We start from the raw sequence: 18,767 nt of genomic DNA on the forward strand, positions 1-18,767 counted from the left end.
CTGTGCCAGGCCCTGCCATGTCACTTATGCGTCGTGAAACACTGTTGTTTAATGAAGGCATTGTCTGTCTAGTTTCTTTGGGCTTTCCCCCCCAGTATTGTCCCAGCCATATCCACGGCAGCAGGAAGAATTAAGTCCTCTACAATAGTATGAGGCTTGCCTGTCCTAGCCACTCGGTAGCTCACCATATAAGATGCTTCTAGCCCCTTCTTGTTAATGGTATCTGTTTATTTTATACATGTCTTACTACTGGAAAGTAGTCTTAATTCCGTGGCTTATTTTTCAAATTGGAATGTTTAATTTCAAAATGTTTGCGCAAGAGTGAAGGTTTCCGGCGAGAAAGTAACTGTTAATGTGATAGGATGCTAATTGTTTGACTAGGCTACCTGTATTTGACATTGTGTTATTTCGCTGAACGCTAGATGGTTTCATTTTATTTTTGGCAGTGAAACGAGGCTACTCAGGCAAGAAAAACACATCACCCAAATGTATAGCCCCGTTGGAAAATCTAAATGACTGTTTGAAAATGTGAATCACATTTTTATTTGGCGTACCTCATTTTGAGAATAGCCGTATTAGTGGATGGCAGTGGATCAGCAGGCTCTGTTACCTCATCATTCACTCCTAATGACTGACAGTGAGGACAAGGAGATCTCCCATCTAATTTCCATAAGACAGACACCAGAGACGCAATCAACCCTGTGATTCTTTCACCACTGCCCCACATGTCCACCTTACAAAACACACACAGACATAAAATGATTCAGTCCCCACGGGAATACCTCCCACATCACTGCTCTGGCATCTGCCTGGCTATCAGACCCACACGAGTCACCATCCACATCACACACTTCCTCCTCCAGGAAACTCACGTTTCTGCCACACTGCCTGCCTCAGTCAGTCAAAAGTTTTAGAACTACTCATTCAAGCGTTTTTCTTTGTTTACTATTTTCTACATTGTAGAACAATAGTGAAGATTATGAAATAATGTAGAAAACTAAAAAAATGTAAATGACAAAATCCCAAAAGATTATATTTGTGATTCTTCAAAGTAGCCACCCTTTACCTTGACAGCTTTGAACACTCTTGGCATTCTCTCAACCAGCTTCTTGAGGTAGTCACCTGAAGCGCATTTCAATTAACAGGTGTGCCTTTTTCAAAGTTAATTTGTGGAATTTCTTTCCTTCTTAATGAGTTTGAGCCAATCAGTTGTGTTGTAACAAGGTAGGGGTGGTATATAGAAGATAGCCCTATTTGGTAAAAGACCGTCCATATTAAGGCAGGAACAGCTCAAATAAGCAAAGAGAAACGATAGTCCATCATAACTTCAAGACATGAAGTTCAATCAATTAGAAAAATGTCAAGAACTTTGAACATTTCAAGTGCAGTTGCAAAAATCATCATGCGCTATGATGAAACTGGCTCTCATGAGGACCTCCACTGGAAAGGAAGACAGAGTTACCTCTGCTGCAGAGGATAAGTTCAATAGTTACCAGCCTTAGAAAGTGCAGCCCCCCAAAAAATGCTTCTCAGAATTCAAGTAACAGACATCTCAAAAGCAACTGTTCAGAGGAGACTGCGTGAATCAGGCCTTCATGGATGAATTGCTGCAAAGAATCCACTACTAAAGGACACCAATAATAAGAAGAGACTTGCTTGGGCCAAGAAACATGAGCAATGGACATTAGACCAGTGGAAATCTGTCCTTTGGTCTGATGAGTCCAAATTGGTTCCAACTGCCGTGTCTTTGTGAGACAGTAGGTGAACAGATGATCTCCGCATGGGTGGTTCCCACCGTGAAGCATGGAGGTGGTGGTGTTATGGTGCTTTGCTGGTGATACTGTCAGTGACTTATTTAGAATTCAAAGCACACTTAACCAGCATGGTTACCACAGCATTCTGCCGCGACACACCATCCCATCTGATTTGCGCTTACTGGGATTATTTGTTTTTCAACAGGACAATGGCCCAAAACACACCACCAGGCTGTGTAAGGGCTATTTGACCAAGGAGCATCAGATGACCTGGCCCCCACAATCACCCGACCTCAACCCAATCGAGATGGTCTGGGATGAGTTGGTCAACAGAGTGAAGGAAAAGCAGCCAACAATTGCTTAGCATATGTGGGAACTCCTTCAAGACTTTTGGAAAAGCATTCCAGGTGAAGCTGGTTGAGAGTGTACAAAGCTGTCAAGGCAAATGGTGGCTACTTAAATAAATCAAAATATATTTTAGATTCTTCGAACACTTTTTTGTTTACTTCACGATTCCATGTGTAATTTCATAGTTTGTCTTCACTATTACTCTACAATGTAGAAAATTGTAAAAATAAATGAAAAACCCCTGCATGAGTAGGTGTCCAAACTTTTGACTGGTACTGAATTTCAAATGCGTCAGGAGATGCTAGAAAGTGCATGAAGGACATTGGAAGCTGAGAAACATAAGAGAAGGGCCAGAGTCCCTTCATTGGCCAAATATAAATTCTGACATTGAGCAAATGGTGGGAAATTGTGACACGTCTCAAATTTCATTATACAGTCCAAGGAGCCCATGCCTATGAGTGGTACCCACCACAGCCTGGGAGAAGGTTGGAGTTGACTTGTTTCACTGCAATGGTAAGGACTATTTGTTGACTTGACTACTTGTCAAATTACCCTGATATTGCACTCTTGTCCAGCACTACAGCAAAGACCGATTTTGCATTAGATTTTTTGTTGTTGCTAGTTCAGTCAACTTCAAGTCTGCTATATCCTAAAAGTAACAAAGGCTTAAAAATGTGTGCAAATCGTGAAGATAAAAAACAAAAAAAAAAGGTAGCACATAGTGGGACTGATCCATACTTGGCTTTGTCTTACAGAGCAGCGCCCTTGGAATGTGGCCGGTCACCTACAGAAATCCTAATGGGATGCAAGTTGCCTTCCAGGTTGCCTATTCTCTGCCTGAATGACTGCCCATTAGCTATGTGGGATAGGGCCCTGCAATTGAAGTTAAGACAAAAACTCTACGACAAAAGTGCTAGAGTGTTGTCACCATTGGAAACTCAGGATGTGGTTTGAATTCGGATTCATGGGATAGAAAGGCTATTGTATTGGAGGTGGTTGCGCCTCATTCATATACAGTCAGGACAGAAGATGGGGCTGTGTATTGGCGCAATAGACAAAGCCTTTTGAGGACGCTCAGGACAGGCATACTGCCACTGGACACAGGAAAAAAGAAAGAACAACTGGGGATGTTTCTGTGACACCAGGTACTGGGAGTGTGACAGTAGTGGGGATGTTTCTGTGACACCAGGTACTGGGAGTGTGACAGTAGTGGGGATGTTTCTGTGACACCATGTACTGGGAGTATGATAGATTCGGACAGTGCCTCAGAACCAGCGCAGGTCTAGTAGGTGAGCAGCATCTAATAAAGATTAAGTTAAGCATATTGCTTGCTTAAATCATTTAACCGGTTTGACTGGGAATCATTCAGGCTTTTCAGTCATCCCTCTAAAGCAGACAGTTCATAACTCAGTTTTGACTTAGTCACATCGACAGGAGTCGTCACTGAAAGTGCTAATCAGCACCGGTTTTATACAAGTGCCTCTTTATTCACATCAAAAGACAATGCCGTGACTAGCTACATGCAGAAAAATATTAAAGGGATACCTCAGGATTTTGTAAATGAGGCCCTTGCTCTACTTCCCCAGAGTAAGTCTACGGGTATCTAAGGCTAGTTAGCATTGGTTCGCAAAACTACCTCTAAATTCCTTCATACAGACCAGAGACCTAAAAATGGTATCAACTAGTTAAATCAAACTCTGGGGAAATAGATCAAATCATTGCCAAAATCTAAGTATCCCTTTAAGCATAATGTTTTGGGGCCAATACTTGTTCTAGAATACTGTCAATTCGCAATGACCAGTCGTTGTTATAAATGACAAATCGACATCAAGCAGAAACATATCAAAGCATTATATTCACAAAGCTGAGTGTTGGTGACGCCAGCCTTGCTCAACTTGCCAACCACACAGCAAGCCAATTAGGGACTGAGACAATATATATATTCTGGTGCGCTCTTTAAAGGTAACATATTACATTTATTTTCTTTTAACACTTAAAAAAACATAAAAATCCCAATTCATAGATGAAAATGTTGACCCATTGTCCAAGTATCCACCATGAGTAAAGTCAATCAGTCAATCTTCTGTCCACTCAGTCCTGGCGAGTCTGTCCCAGTCCTGGTGTTGCCCATGGGCGACAGACAGTGCAGTGTCATGGTCTCCATTACGCGTCAGTGCGGAAGCTGCAGTGTCTTCACACCAGCTGTACAGATGCAGCCTGGAGGTAACCCTGCAGGTACCGGAGGGCCTCAGCATTCAGGCTGGTGCTCAACATAGAGAGGACCTGCCATTGGGGAGAACAGGAGAGAGTCACGCATCTGTCAACTACTAAAATGTAAGCATCTACATACACTATACAAAATAAACAACTATTTGCAGTCTAAGCATGTACAATGTACCGCTACCAGCATGGATTCGAATCCGACCCACTGCTCTTTCAGCACTCTCGCGTCTACCCTTCACCTCTAAACATACTAAATAGTTACAAAAATATAAAAATAGAACATTCAGTCATTGGCAATCTAGGAGCCAAAATGTTGTACATGCACTGCTTTTCCTGGGGCCGCACACCGTCTATGCTGCGCTAGAGCACCTTAGTCTCTCTGAGAGGCTGGCTCAGTCGGCTGGGGCTTTACTTTTAGAAGTAAGCATTGTCCGAGACATAATGGAACATAGGACAGGAGCCCATCTCCTGTACCTATAGCGTGAGGCAGCTTGTTGTATAAGTACACACCTTTGACAGAACACTAATGTGTCACAGGTCCTCAACCCCAAAACATATCCTTAATTTTTTTTTGTATTTGGTATGACTTGACTGGGTATCGAACCTCACACCTTCCAATCCCAGAGCAGACACTAACCACAAGGCCACGGAGTTGGTGTTTAACTTTTATACCATTTTGTTTCGAACTCTGCTTAAAACTGACCGACTGACTCATATGAAGAGAGTAGAAGATTGGAACGCAAGGTGGATGTGCCATCTCTTGTAGCCTTGCTGTATAATGTTCCTGCTATAAGGAGTGATTTAGCCAAGAGCCCCAATGCCTCTAAACATAGCCTAGTATTCATGCATTTCAATATATGAACTTACCCGTCCAGGACAAGCAGTGGAGAGCTTGTGGAGGGACTGAGCTAGCAGGATCTTGGGGTTGCTGACAGCGTCACCGATGGGGTCGTGCTCCTTCTTCCCAGCAAAGGCCAGCTGGGAGAAAGCCGTCTGGTAACTGGCCGTGTCCTCAATGTCAATGAAGTGCTCGTCGTCAGGGATGCTGTCATCCTCTGGCAGCTCAAACAGACCAATCAGGGCCTGGAGCAGGGGGGTCCTAAAGAATAAATAATTTAGCAGACCATTAATTTACTAGAACCACTAAAAAGTGTGATAATACTTCAGGACCGTTTCGCACCAGAGTTTGGTGTACTCTGTGTCCATCATTGCCGGGCACTCGGTGAGGATCTTGGTGATGCCCACGGCACAGATCTTCTTCTCCACTGGGCCAGACACCTTCTGCACCTCTGGAATGACTATCTTCTCCAGCACCATGCCAAACATCCTATAAGAAAGAAGACCCAGCACTGACAATATCTTTGCGCATGGCTATCAGAATAATTAAGGACTATGATTAAACTTCTAGGCTTATCCTTTCACATATGACATGGTTGGCCTTTAAAACCAAAAGGGACAACTGACTGGCTTGTGTTCAGCGAGCAGATCTGCACACTCAGCTTTAAGGCTACACTAATGAACATATCCATGATGATGGAAAACAAACATGTCAGTCTAATTTCATCTGACAAGAGACACTTACTTTGGCTGTATGCTGTCAAAAATCTCCTGCAGAGCAATGGCGCCATACTTGACACCATACAGATTGATAAAAACCATGAAACCTATGGAAAAGAGGACACTTTGAAAATGTGCAGCATTGAGAGATCAGAGCCACACCAAGTACGTTTTAAAACTAGACAATGTCAACATTAGTTTTAAGCTGTACTCACTCTTGATGAACTTGGTTGTTTTGGAGCTCTGCAGTCTCTGGAAGAGTAGAATGAAGATCTGTTTCCTGTACTGAACAATGGACTCCCTGAGAGAGAGCGAGCAAGACAACTCATGATACAGCCTCCATGTCAATTACATACAAAGTCCTTTATTTAGTTATCAGATAGACAGGTGGTCGACTCACGTGGGCATGTGCTCTATGATGCTGTTCATCAGGTAGAAACCTTGGTGGTCATTGGCCTTGGAGGCTATGAGCTTCTGGAAGACTCCTAGCAGACCAGGCTGTACAGGGAGAGCAGTTTAACGGCAGATGACGACAACTAACCAATTGCACACCTCAGTTAAACTAAGACTGGTAGGTTACAGAATATTATGTACAGTAAGAGTCCTTTTACCACCAACATGCCCCCAGATGTTACTCACTATTTTATCAGCAGCAGAGCTGGCTATGGTGGCAGCCCCCTTCTCCAGGTAGGCCTGAAGCAGGCGCACCAGAGGAGGGATGTTGCCAGCGCGTTCCCAAAGCACGGGCTGCAGCAGGTGGGGGAACAGGGCCATGTAGGAGTTGGGGATGGAGCTGGTGTGGATCTCCAGAAGCAGAGACATCACCTGGAACACGTAGGGCACAAACTCTGCAACAACAGAAGGGGGGAAAGTTGATGTAAGAAGGGCAATGTGTAGTTTGTCAAGCTTGCATACATGGAGTTCAGAGGATGGCTCCACAACCCCTTCAGAAGGGGTGATAAATGTCAACGCTCGTTTTAACCTGGAAGCACCCCACTTCCTGTTGAACAAGAGAGAGCTTGGTTTGTTGTTTTGGAAAGTCTATTGAAAAAGTTGTTACAAGCTAGCTACCTTTTTAGTTTGGATCCTGCAAAACAGTTGGCATCAGTAGCTGGGACCACTATGTGTCCAGTGATCCTGCCGACCAAGGACGGGTCAGAGGAGCGGTTTGGTGTAGCAGCTAGCCTAGCTGCCTATCAAGCTAGAAGGGTTTTCTTGAGGGCTTGAACGCGGCCCGCGACGTGGTTAGCCATTGTGGCTGGGACTGCGAACTGTCCCGGAATGGCTGTTTGTTGCTGTTTTCAAGCTTCCCTGCAAACTGCCCTCCCTGGAACTGTGAGGAGTAACAGCATAACCTACATCGCTACTATGACAAAGACCAAAGCCGGTGGGACTATTGTTGGACAGTGGTGTCTATCACAGATAATCTCTTAAAACAAACAAAAATAGTTCTACAAGAAGTTATTACAACAAGAAAAAAAGCTTCAAGTGTTTTGTCCAAATACTGATGGAGTCAACTAATAAAAGAATGGCCAACCTGACCAGAGAGGTCCATGTCCTGAAGAACAGTTAGCAGTTCGATGAATTTAAACAGGAGAATAGAAGGGACGAGAGCGCCAAGCCTTTGGGTTCGTAGCTTCACCATAGCAACTGATTAATGGACTGAATGTATATTTTCTATTGCACACAGACAGACACACATTACCGGTCAAAAGTTGACATCTACTCATTCCAGGGTTCTTTATTTTTTTTAAACATTTTCCCACATTGTAGAATAGTGAATAACACCACATGGAATCATGGAATCAAAAGAAGAAGAAAAAAAAAAAAAAAGTGTTAAACTAGTCAAAATATATTTAAGATTCTTCAAAAAGTAACCACCCTTTCTCTTGAGAGCTTTGCACTCTCTCAACCAGCATCACCTGGAATGCTTTTCCAGTCTTGATAGTTCACATATATGCTGAGCACTTGTTGGCTGCTTTCCTTCACTCTGCGGTCCAGCTCATCCCAAACCACCTCAATTGGGTTGAGGTCGGGTGATTGTGGAGGCCAAGTCATCTGATGCACCACTCCATCTTGGTCAAATAGCCCTTATACAACCTGGAGGTCTGTTGGGTCATTGTTCTGTTGGAAACCAAATGATAGTTCCACTAAGCGCAAACCACATGGGATGGCATATCGCTGCAGAATGCTGTGGTAACCATGCAGGTTAAGTGTGCCTTGAATTCTAAATAAATCAGACAGTTTTACCAGCAAAGCACCCCCACACTTCACGGTGGGAAACACATGTGGAGATCTGTTCACCTACTTTGCTTCTCATAAAGACACAGCGGTAGGAACCAAAAATCACAAATTCGGATGCCTGTGTTTCTTGGCCCAAGCAAGTCTCTTAATATTGGTGTCCTTTAGTAGTGGTTTCTTTGCAACAATTCGACCATGAAGGCCCGATTCACACAGTCTTCTCTGAACAGTTGATGTTGAGATGCGCATGTTAATTGAACTCTGAAGCATTTATCTGGGCTGCAATTTCTGAGGCTGGTAACTAATGAACTCATCCTCTGCATCAGAGGTCCTCATGAGAGACAGTTTCATCATAGCGCGGTCTGCCGCCTTGGCACAAGTTTGACATTTTTGGATTGACTGACCTTCAGGTCTTAAAGTAATGGACCGTCGCTTCTCTTTGCTCATTTGAGCTGTTCTTGCCATAATATGGACTTGGTCTTTTACCAAATAGAGCTATCTTCTATATACCACCCCTACCTTGTCACGACACAACTGACTGGCTCAAACGCATTAAGGAAAGAAATTCCACAAATGAACTTAAGGCACACCTGTTAATTGAAATGCATTCCATGTGACTACCTCATGAAGCTGGTTGAGAGAATCCCAAGAGTGTGCAAAGCTGTCGAGGCAAAGGGTGGCTACTTTGAAGAATCTCAAATAAATTGATTTGTTTAACACTTCTGGATTCTACATGATTTCATGTCTGTTATTTCCTAGTTGAGGTCTAAACTATTATTCTACAATGTATAAAATTGTAAAAATAAAGAAAAACCCTGGAATGAGTAGGTATGCGTCTAAACTTTTGACTATGTAAATCAAGTAATTCTGTTTAATTTTATAACCCGTTTTCGCTTTGTCATTATGGGGTAGGGCTCCCGAGTGGCACAAGTCTCTGGTTCGATTCCAGGCTGTATCACATCCGGCCATGATTGGGAGTCCCATAGGGCGGCGCACAGTTGGCCCAGCGTCGTCCAGGTTTGGCTGGGGTAGGCCGTTACAGTAAATAAGAAATTGTTCTTCACGGACTTGCATTTAAAAAAGTATTGTGTAGATAGATTAAATGCATTTTCCCCCCTCAATTTTAGATTAAGGCTGCAACGTAAAAAAATGTGGGAAATGGGAAGGGGTCTAAATACTTTCCAATGCACTGTATATGCACACACACACACAGAGCCATATCCCTGTAACACTTAGAGAATATCTTATGTCAAGTGTTATTGCAGTGTTGTGGTTGCAGGTTCACCTGGCACATCTAAAGTATTTTCCTTTTGTGGTGTTGCTATAGGCCACCAAGTGAAATGCTTGATAGTGTATGAGATGTAAACAGAGTTCCATTTCTTGGGGACCTGAATATTTAATCAAGCTGTCCACTCAAGAGGAAGCTTCTCACTAACCAGTGCCAGTAATCTGGTTCATGTTATTAAATCAACCTACCGGGGTGTTTACAAACACTGCAGGAACAAGATCATCCACATGTATTGATCATGTGATTACTAATAATGTAGAAATTTGTTCGAAAAGCTGTATCCATACCCTTTGGATGCAGTGATCACAATATAGTGGCTATATCAAGGAAAACAACATTTCCAAAAGGTGGGCCTATAATAGTCTATATGAGAACATATAAAAAGATTTTGCTGTGACTCTTGAATGTTAAACATTTCCGTTGGTCTAATAAGGATTATCCGGACGCTGCACTTGATGAATTTATGAAATTGCTTCTTCCAATTATTGATAAAGATGCACTTGTTCAGAAACTGACTGCTCCATGGATTGATGAGGAATTGAAAAACTGAATGGTTGAAAGAGATGTGGCAAAAGTGGCTAATAATTCTGGCTACACATCTGACTCACAAATTATGTGACTAAAAGCAACAAAAATAAACGTTTTTATAGCCAAGATCAATGATAAAGAATGGGGGGAAAAAACACTAAATTATGAGCAGAAAGACAAATTCAACTCCATCTTTCATCGAATCAGATGGCTTATTCATCACAAAACCATTTGATGTTGCCAATTATTTTAAGGATTATTTCATTGGCAAAGTAGACAAACTTAGGCAGGAAATGCCAACAACGAACAGTGAGCCATCATACTCATGCATAAAAAAAAAGAAAATAAAGAAAAGCATTGTAAGTACGAATTTTGTTAATGTAGTGTGGGAGAGGTGGGTAAATTATTGTTATCGATCAATAATGACAAACCCCCCAGGCATTAACAACAGATGGAAAGCTACCCGAGGATGGTAGCTGACTATGGCCACTCCTATCTGTCATATCTTTAATCTGAGCCTAGAGGAAAGTATTTGTCCTCTGGCCTGGAGGGAAGCCAAAGTAATTTTGCTACCCAAGAGCGGCAAAGCAGCCTTACCTGGTTCTAACAGCAGACCTGCCAGCTCTTAGCAAACTGTAGGAAAAAATGTAGTTTGACCAAATACAATGCCATTTCTCTGCAAACAAAACAACTGACTGAGCATGCTTATAAAGAAGGGCACTCAACAGGTACTGCACCGACACAAATGACTGATGATTGGTTGAAAGAAATTGATAGCTGTACTGTTAGATTTCAGTGCAGCCTTCGAAATTACTGACCATAACCGGTAGAGAAAAAGTATGCGTTTTGGTTTTCAACCTCTGCCATATTGTGGATTCAGAGCAATCTATTGAAAGAACTGAGGGTTTTATTTAATTGAAGCTTCTCATGTCAAACATGTAAAGTGTGGTGTACCGTAGGGCAGTTCTCTAGGCCCTCTACTCTTTCCCATTTTTACCAATGACCTGCCGCTGGCATTAAAAAGGCATGTGTGTCCATGTATTCTGATGAGTCAACCATAGCTAATGAAGTCACTTAACCTGTTATGGCTAGGGGGCAGTATTGACACAGCCGGATAAAAAACGTACCCGATTTAATCTGGTTACTACTCCTGCCCAGTAACTAGAATATGCATATAATTATTGGCTTTGGATAGAAAACACCCTAAAGTTTCTAAAACTGTTTGAATGGTGTCTGAGTATAACAGAACTCATTTGGCAGGCCAAAACCTGAGAAGATTCCATGCAGGAAGTGGCCTGTCTGACAAGTTGTGTTTCATCTTGGCTCTTTTTATTGAAGACTGAGGATCTTTGCTCTAACGTGACACTTCCTACGGCTCTCAGAGCCCGGGAAAAAGCTGAACGATATCGAGGCAGCCTCTGGCTGAAACACATTATCGCTTTTGGCAAGTGGCCGATCAGAGTACTATGGGCTTAGGCGCGTGCCCGAGTCTACCCCATGCTTTATTTTCTTTCGTCTGTTTACCTAAACGCAGACTCCCGGTCGGAATATTATCGCTTTTTTATGAGAAAAATGGCATAAAAATTGATTTTAAACAGCGGTTGACATGCTTCGAAGTACGGTAATGGAATATTTAGAATTTTTTGTCACGAATTGCGCCGTGCTCGTCACCCTTATTTACCCTTTCGGATAGTGTCTTGAACGCACGAACAAAACGCCGCTGTTTGGATATAACTATGGATTATTTTGAACCAAACCAACATTTGTTATTGAAGTAGAAGTCCTGGGAGTGCATTCTGACGAAGACAGCAAAGGTAATATCATTTTTCTTATAGTAAATCTGACTTTGGTGAGTGCTAAACTTGCTGGGTGTCTAAATAGCTAGCCCTGTGATGCCGGGCTATCTACTGAGAATATTGCAAAATGTGCTTTCACCGAAAAGCTATTTTAAAATCGGACATATCGAGTGCATAGAGGAGTTCTGTATCTATAATTCTTAAAATAATTGTTATGCTTTTTGTGAACGTTTATCGTGAGTAATTTAGTAAATTCACCGGCAGTGTTCGGTGGGAATGCTAGTCACATGCTAGTCACATGCTAATGTAAAAAGCTGGTTTTTGATATAAATATGAACTTGATTGAACAAAACATGCATGTATTGTATAACATAATGTCCTAGGGTTGTCATCTGATGAAGATCATCAAAGGTTAGTGCTGCATTTAGCTGTGGTTTGGGTTTATGTGACATTATATGCTAGCTTGAAAAATGGGTGTCTGATTATTTCTGGCTGGGTACTCTGCTGACATAATCTAATGTTTTGCTTTCGTTGTAAAGCCTTTTTGAAATCGGACAGTGTGGTTAGATTAACGAGAGTCTTGTCTTTAAAATGGTGTAAAATAGTCATATGTTTGGAAAAATTGAAGTTTTTGCATTTTTGAGGTTTTTGAATAACGTGCCACGGGATTACACTGGCTGTTACGTAGGTGGGACGATTTGGTGCCACCTACCCTAGAGAGGTTAAAGAGTTGCAGTGTGTTATCGAATGGGTGGCCAGTAATAAACTGGTCCTGAACATCTAAAACTAAGAGCAGTGGATTTGGTACAAATCATTCCCTAAGTTCTAGACCTCAGCTGTATCTGGTAATGAACGGTGTGGCTGTTGAACAAAATGTTGAGAAAAAATGACATGGTGTTACCTTAGATTGTAAACTGTCATGGTCAAAACATATAGACTCAATGGTTGTAAAGTTGGGGAGAGGTCTGTCTGTAATAAAGAGATGCTCTGCTGTTTTGACAACACTCCACAAAGCAAGTCCTGCAGGCTCTAGTTTTAGCTTATCTTGATTATTGTCCAATCATATGGTCAAGTGCTGCAAAGAAAGACCTAACTACCAAACATGGATTGAAAAACAAATAAAGCAACACCTCAAGGCACAACGCCTCCCCCAAATGTGACCTACTTGTGTGTATGTACTGAGATGTGTAACTGATCGATGCACACACGTTAATGTTCTTAAAATGTTAAAAAAAAAAAAAAAGTATTTTTTTTCGTTGTGTTGAACCCCAATAAGACTAGCTATCCCATTGTTGTCGGCTAATGGGGATCCCAATAAATACAAATCATTCACCTTCCACTCGCTTTCCTAGGCCTGTCCTACTAAGATGAGCAATCTTATGCTTAACATGGACTGCTGGAACCTGCTTCTTTCTAGGGTAAAGCCACATACCCTGTACGTCATTCTGTAGAATCTCAGTGAAGACTGGGAAGAGGGCCTCCTCGAAGCTGCCCACAGTGGTAGGGTTGGCCTTGCAGGTGATCCGGATAGACAGGCACAGGGACTCAAACAGGTAGTGGTTAAAGTGAGGCTTGCTGGGGTTCTGAAAGAAACACATGATACCGGTATATACAGCTGCTACTTACACACATGAGCTGACTTACATTGTGTCTATGTATCTACCACAGCACAGACAAGGGTGTGACCTACCTTGCTAACGAGGAGGAGCTTGTGAGTGAGCTGGCCAATCAGTGTGGGGATGTAAGGAACAATGGTCTCCTGCAGGAGGGAAAAGCTGCGCATGATGGCTGGAAGAGAATGAAGGAGATGTCAGCGTAGAAAACAAGGATCGTACACACCCCCCAAAAAATAAAAAAATAACATTGCCCACAAAAACTTAAGTAACATGTCGTCCGCAACCTCATGTCACCACAAAAGGATAGTTATCCTAGGATAGATAATTATCCTAGCCGCAAAAGGATAGTTAGACATATCATTAAATCTATTTAAGTTATTAGCAGAGCAGTTAACCCTCAAACCCCCGTACCTTTCATGATATATTCGTTCTCTGATGAGCCAGGCAGAGCCAGGGCTTTGAACAGGTTGTTGAGCAGCTGTTCTGTGAAGGGGGCCATCTCTGTAGGAGTGATACTGAAACACATTGTGTAGTGTTGGATAAGATTAAGATAATCAACTATAGACACAAAGTAGCTGGGTAACTACTCACAGTGTGGAGTTGTTGGGGCCCCTCATGGTAAAAAGTCTCTCCAGGGCGTGGGCAGCGTAGGTGTGCTCCACTGTGCTCTCCGCCTGCAGGTGGGCCACCAGCAGAGGGACAGCCTGCAGCAGCTGCTCTTTAGGCAACTGGAAAACAAGAGGGGACAAAGGAGGACTGGATATTCACAGGCCCCTCAAAGTGTTGATTTCAACCTTTAAGTAGGCTGAACTCATGACAGTGAATTTTCAGAGGAGAAAAACCATAAAAACAAAATCAAACCTGACTCCTGAAGATCATGACGTATTTGATGGCGTCAGCCTTCAACACTGGAAACTCATTGACTAGAATAGAACAGAGTAAGCATGTTTGATAAAAGTGCAGATAAAGCAATCCATAGCTGTGATAATGAATTCATAAATCATTTGTTTATCCGGTCAACTTTATATGTACCGTTTTGGGAATTGAGGTCTGTGAGAATGTGGTTCACAAAGAATTCTGTGAGGTTCACCAACTCGTTAGCCTGCGTGATACCATGCTTAAAAAGATACACATTTTACATTACTCAATGTCTACTGCAATCATGTTCATAACCGAGCAATGTTCCACAAACACACCCAAATACAAAAGGAATTATAACCATACCTTCGCTGTCTGGGCTTTAGAGGCCAGAGATGTGACCAGGTAGATGGCAGCATCTTTGTGCTTCCAGTTCACCACTGGGTTCTTGGCATACTCCCCCAGCATGGAGTTCACATAGCCAGAGAAGATGGCTGTGACCGGGCCCTCAAAGAATTTACACAGGCCTCTCACTAAGTCACAGGCAGCCCTGCGCCGAGTGTCTATGTCTGCAGGGAGGAGACAGAACAGAGGGGTCAACAACTGTATGCTTAAACAATAATCCAGCTCAATTTGTCTCATTGATAAGTTTACATGTTTGTGTTATTACCTGATCCTTCAAGATCTCTTCGGATGTATTCTTCAGAGTTATCCTCAAAGGCCTCCTCATCAGCACCTGGAACCAAAGAAATCTATGCATCAGTACCAGAGAGCATTATGCAGATATCTGCCATTAAAGTACAATGGCATGTATTAAATACCCATGTACCCATTCATGCCCAAGACACTATTTCAGTCTGAACTCACTTCTGAACTCCATGTTGGGCACAATGACCTTCTCACAGATGCTGGTGAGTGTGTTCTGGTCCTCAAACAGATGCTTGTAGTGGGGCCTTTCACACACAGATGCTAGGAACTGAATAGCATTGCTCACAAGCTATGTCACAAAACAAAAAGGAGCAAATGTATTAGCAGGCGGTCCACATATTGATAAGGTACATGAATGCATCATCAGCAGCCTCACCAGATCATACTTGACCTCCTGGCCAGTGGACACCAGCAGGTTCCAGATAGCAGTGACAAAGCGAGGCAGGTAAGGCTGGAACTCTTCATCGTACTTCTGGGCGTAAAGAGCAGCGTTGTCACAGATCTGAGATTTGAGCAGCTCCAGAAGACCTGCCTCCTCTTCATCCTGTTGGGTGGAAAATACAAGGTTATCAAAGGTTGAATCAACTGATGCAGTAACTTGAACATTTTACAAGTGAAAGTCCACTCACATCTGTTTGTAGTAGCTTATTATCCAAGGTCAACAAGTTATGGAAATTAGACATCCAGGTCTCCATGTTGTCCTCAAAAAACTCAGGAAGGTCCTGTGAAGGCAGTGAAAGTTGGGAGAATGAGATTACTTTTACTCCAGTGATAAGCAGCACATGAAAATTCAGCAACATGCAGCATGCCCTTGTGGTCATAAAGCAGATAAGATGCAGGTGGGGGACGCACCTGGAAGTTGAGACTGTAGAAGAGCTTTGAAATCAGAGTAAGGGACGAGAAGAGGATCTTCAAAGCGTTGATGTCCGTCGCATGGGTCTGACACAGCTCAATGGTGGCCTGAGAAACAATATACATGAATAGTAGACAATGACTTTCCATGTCTGAATAATTTAGGTCCTACAAACTAAAAGCAAGTGATGGGCAGTACCAATTTCAAGAACTGTTGTTTTTACTTGAAATATATTTCAATTGTTAGGGTTGATTAACTCTAAACAATAACCTTGAAGAGTTCAGTCAGCGGACTCGCAAACGTGTCCAACACCAGTTTAATCTCCAGCCACAGCTCATTCGACTTAAACTCGTGTCGATACCTGGGAAAACAGAAGATCAGTGTGAACATCTTTAAAAACTAACCACAAAGACATAATTCACTATGACACCTATCATTAGAGGACCACGTGTCATGCCCATGGTGATTAACCTCTTGAAAAGTGAGTGTGCGGTCCGGAGCACTCCGTTAATGATGTGGAAGTCTCCGCTCTGGAAGCGAGTCACCATCTCTGTCAAGAGGTCCGGCCACTTCATAGGGAAGTCCTCTCTGCCGATGATGCTGATGGCATCACTCAACTGTAGAAGAACAGTAAACACTGGAGTAAAACTAACATCTATGGAAATTGCCCTTTTTATCGTGTAAAAGGATTATCCTGAAGGATTGTGAACTCATGCAGATGGATTCCAAGAACCTCCGATTAAAGTAATTCAAACCAGCACCAGCTCACTGACTTTATGTACAATAGATAGGCAGGTAACAGGTCTTGCCTCTTGTGCAGACATACCTGTTTCTGAATCTGTTCAGGGCTGCTCAACATCAAATTTACAATGTTGGCCTTGATAGTGGTTCGGTCGGGATCTGAGATTTTGTTTGGTTCATCTTCAATCTGAAAGCGATATTAGGATACAAAGTAAGACTTGTCATGCCAACGTTGGGCCAACAATACTTGCACAACTCATAACACTGATTTGTTCCAATATTCAGGTAACCATTAACTTACTATGCGCCAGTTTCTCTTGATGTAGTTTTTGAAGGTGACAGCTGCACACACCCGGATCACGTTGTCTTGAGATTTCTCCAATAATGTAAGCAGCAATATTGGATAGTTCTGGTTCCCTTCAACTGACTCAAGAAACTTTTCAGCTGGAAGAAATTAGGGAAATAAGAACATTCCAGTCAAGCAATGGGAAATTGTACATAATGCCCAAAGTATGCATGTTCATACCATGACTGATCAGTGCATGGGTGTTTTAAATTAACATGCATTCTACTCTGAGCTCCCATACCTGGACGTCTGACGGATGGATCCGGGTCCAGAGTTTTACGCATAAATTCTGTGAGTGTCTGAAGGTTTCCATCATTCAGCTCCATGGTACCCTAGAAAGAAAGTCAATCATTACATTAGACATAGTGATGGTCTCAACTAGCTGACTATTAGCTGATTAAATAAAAAGTTGTATCTAGTCACATTCACAGGGTCGCAGATGTAGTTGCAGTGTACAGGGAAATACTTAACTGCCGAGTTCCAACAGTGCAGGTGTGAATGATTGTCTTAGCTACAAGTCGATGAGGAAACGTTACATTTTTAAAACGATAGAGTTGCTTGTCATTCAGTGGCGTCTCCAGCTACCCACTTTCTAATCATGCGCAGTAACTTCACGCCTACCCACTAATATTTCACGGCATGATGACGACACCTGAAGATAGTTATATTCAGCCAATCAATGTGACTAAGTCAAGCAAGCTAGCCTTGCATCATCTTTGTGCTCCAATGGAATTCGTTATTTTCCAGAGGTCAGAAACTTTATCCAATCACAGTAAACTTGGGGCGGGACTTGGAGGCTGCAGTTAGCCACTAGCTAGCAATGTTAGCAATGTACTCTGGCATGGTGCTCATTCAAAATACTTACGTTTCACTAGTTTAGAACTGGCGGATAAAAAATATCCAACACTAGTTTCGAGGATATAAACGAAGCTACTGAATGACTGAGTATGTTAGCTAGTTTGGTAGCTAGCTAAGTTACTTAGCTAACTAGTAGTAGGCTAAACTAGCCATGGCAGTCTGGTAGGCCAGCAGTACTAGCAAAAATAGCCTGAATGACAGCCATGCCATGGCTAACTTCGAACGTCTTCTTGTGCGTTAGTATCTGATGTGCGTGTTACATTTGGGCGAATTAGCTAACGTTAGCTAGTTCAGAAATAATTATCTGTAAAAAATAAAAAAGCCTATTCTGTTGTGTCCTCGCAACGCAGTAGCACTAAGCCCTAATGCATGGTATAGTACCATCTGTGAATTAATATTCTGCAAGTAACTAGCTAGCCATTTACCTAGCTTGCTAATGCTAGTTACTTAACTTTTTACCTAACTAAATTATCCACGATGGGCAAATTAGAAATGGCTACGGCAGTTTTATATTTTTCTACAAACTAGCCAACAATATATATGCATCATTTGATAGAGCGATGAGATTACAAAGAGCTCTCATACCTTATCTTGCTTTTTGTTGTCTCAGCCGGTGTCTGTGCTGTTATTCGCTGCTGCCGAACGAAATGGCTTTCAAAAATCTGAAGCCACTGGGCGGTCTGTGCACTGGGCGTGCGCAAACAAGTTTGGAAAACCACGCTGGACAAGCCCCTGGCATGGGCGAGTGTTCGGAAGAGATTGTATACAAAATATTGACTAATGAATTGATCACAATTTTTGATTTATCAAGTATGTTCACCTAGTCATTGGGATTGTTCGATCGCCTGTTCTACAAATCACCTTCCATCATAAATAACTAGCCTACTCATTTGTAGATCAGTCGGTCAGTGACAATTTACCCAATATACATTACGGTTTTGATTCTCATAGTCAGGTCATGGAAGACCAAGGCTGCATTTAGACAGGCAGATGAATTCGGATCTTCTCACTAATTGGTATTTTGGCCAGTCACATCAGATCTTTTCAGCGTT

At 42.4% G+C, this 18,767-nt stretch overlaps 1 protein-coding gene across 1 annotated transcript; it reads right to left on the reverse strand.

Annotated features, from left to right (window-relative positions):
* Positions 1–3,546: 3,546 nt before the first annotated feature.
* On the reverse strand, positions 3,547–18,395 carry LOC106583177 (exportin-2). The gene is made up of 25 exons (XM_014167071.3): positions 18,301–18,395; positions 17,099–17,189; positions 16,813–16,955; positions 16,597–16,698; positions 16,242–16,387; positions 16,041–16,131; positions 15,770–15,877; positions 15,547–15,639; positions 15,294–15,461; positions 15,077–15,206; positions 14,880–14,945; positions 14,576–14,778; positions 14,384–14,468; positions 14,213–14,274; positions 13,943–14,079; positions 13,763–13,866; positions 13,426–13,523; positions 13,168–13,318; positions 6,522–6,730; positions 6,283–6,380; positions 6,098–6,183; positions 5,908–5,989; positions 5,506–5,652; positions 5,193–5,424; positions 3,547–4,385 (listed from the first exon to the last, which is right to left on the reverse strand). Exons 2-25 carry the CDS (start codon positions 17,181–17,183, stop codon positions 4,296–4,298), a joined length of 2,916 nt encoding a protein of 971 aa, XP_014022546.1. The 5' UTR covers positions 17,184–17,189; positions 18,301–18,395; the 3' UTR covers positions 3,547–4,295.
* Positions 18,396–18,767: the final 372 nt, after the last annotated feature.

This window comes from Salmo salar, chromosome 22 (genome assembly GCF_965601325.2).
Source record: "Salmo salar chromosome 22, fSalSal1, whole genome shotgun sequence".
In the NCBI taxonomy this organism is placed as follows: domain Eukaryota; kingdom Metazoa; phylum Chordata; class Actinopteri; order Salmoniformes; family Salmonidae; genus Salmo; species Salmo salar.

Coding starts and splice junctions, on each gene's coding strand:
- LOC106583177 (XM_014167071.3), bottom strand. CDS start 17,183: ATGGAGCTGAATGATGGAAACCTTCAGACACTCACAGAATTTATGCGT. Junction 16,956..17,098: donor TCCATCCGTCAGACGTCCAG/GTATGGGAGCTC, acceptor AATTTCTTCCAG/CTGAAAAGTTTCTTGAGTCA. Junction 6,381..6,521: donor GCTCTGCTGCTGATAAAATA/GTGAGTAACATC, acceptor CTCCCTGTACAG/CCTGGTCTGCTAGGAGTCTT.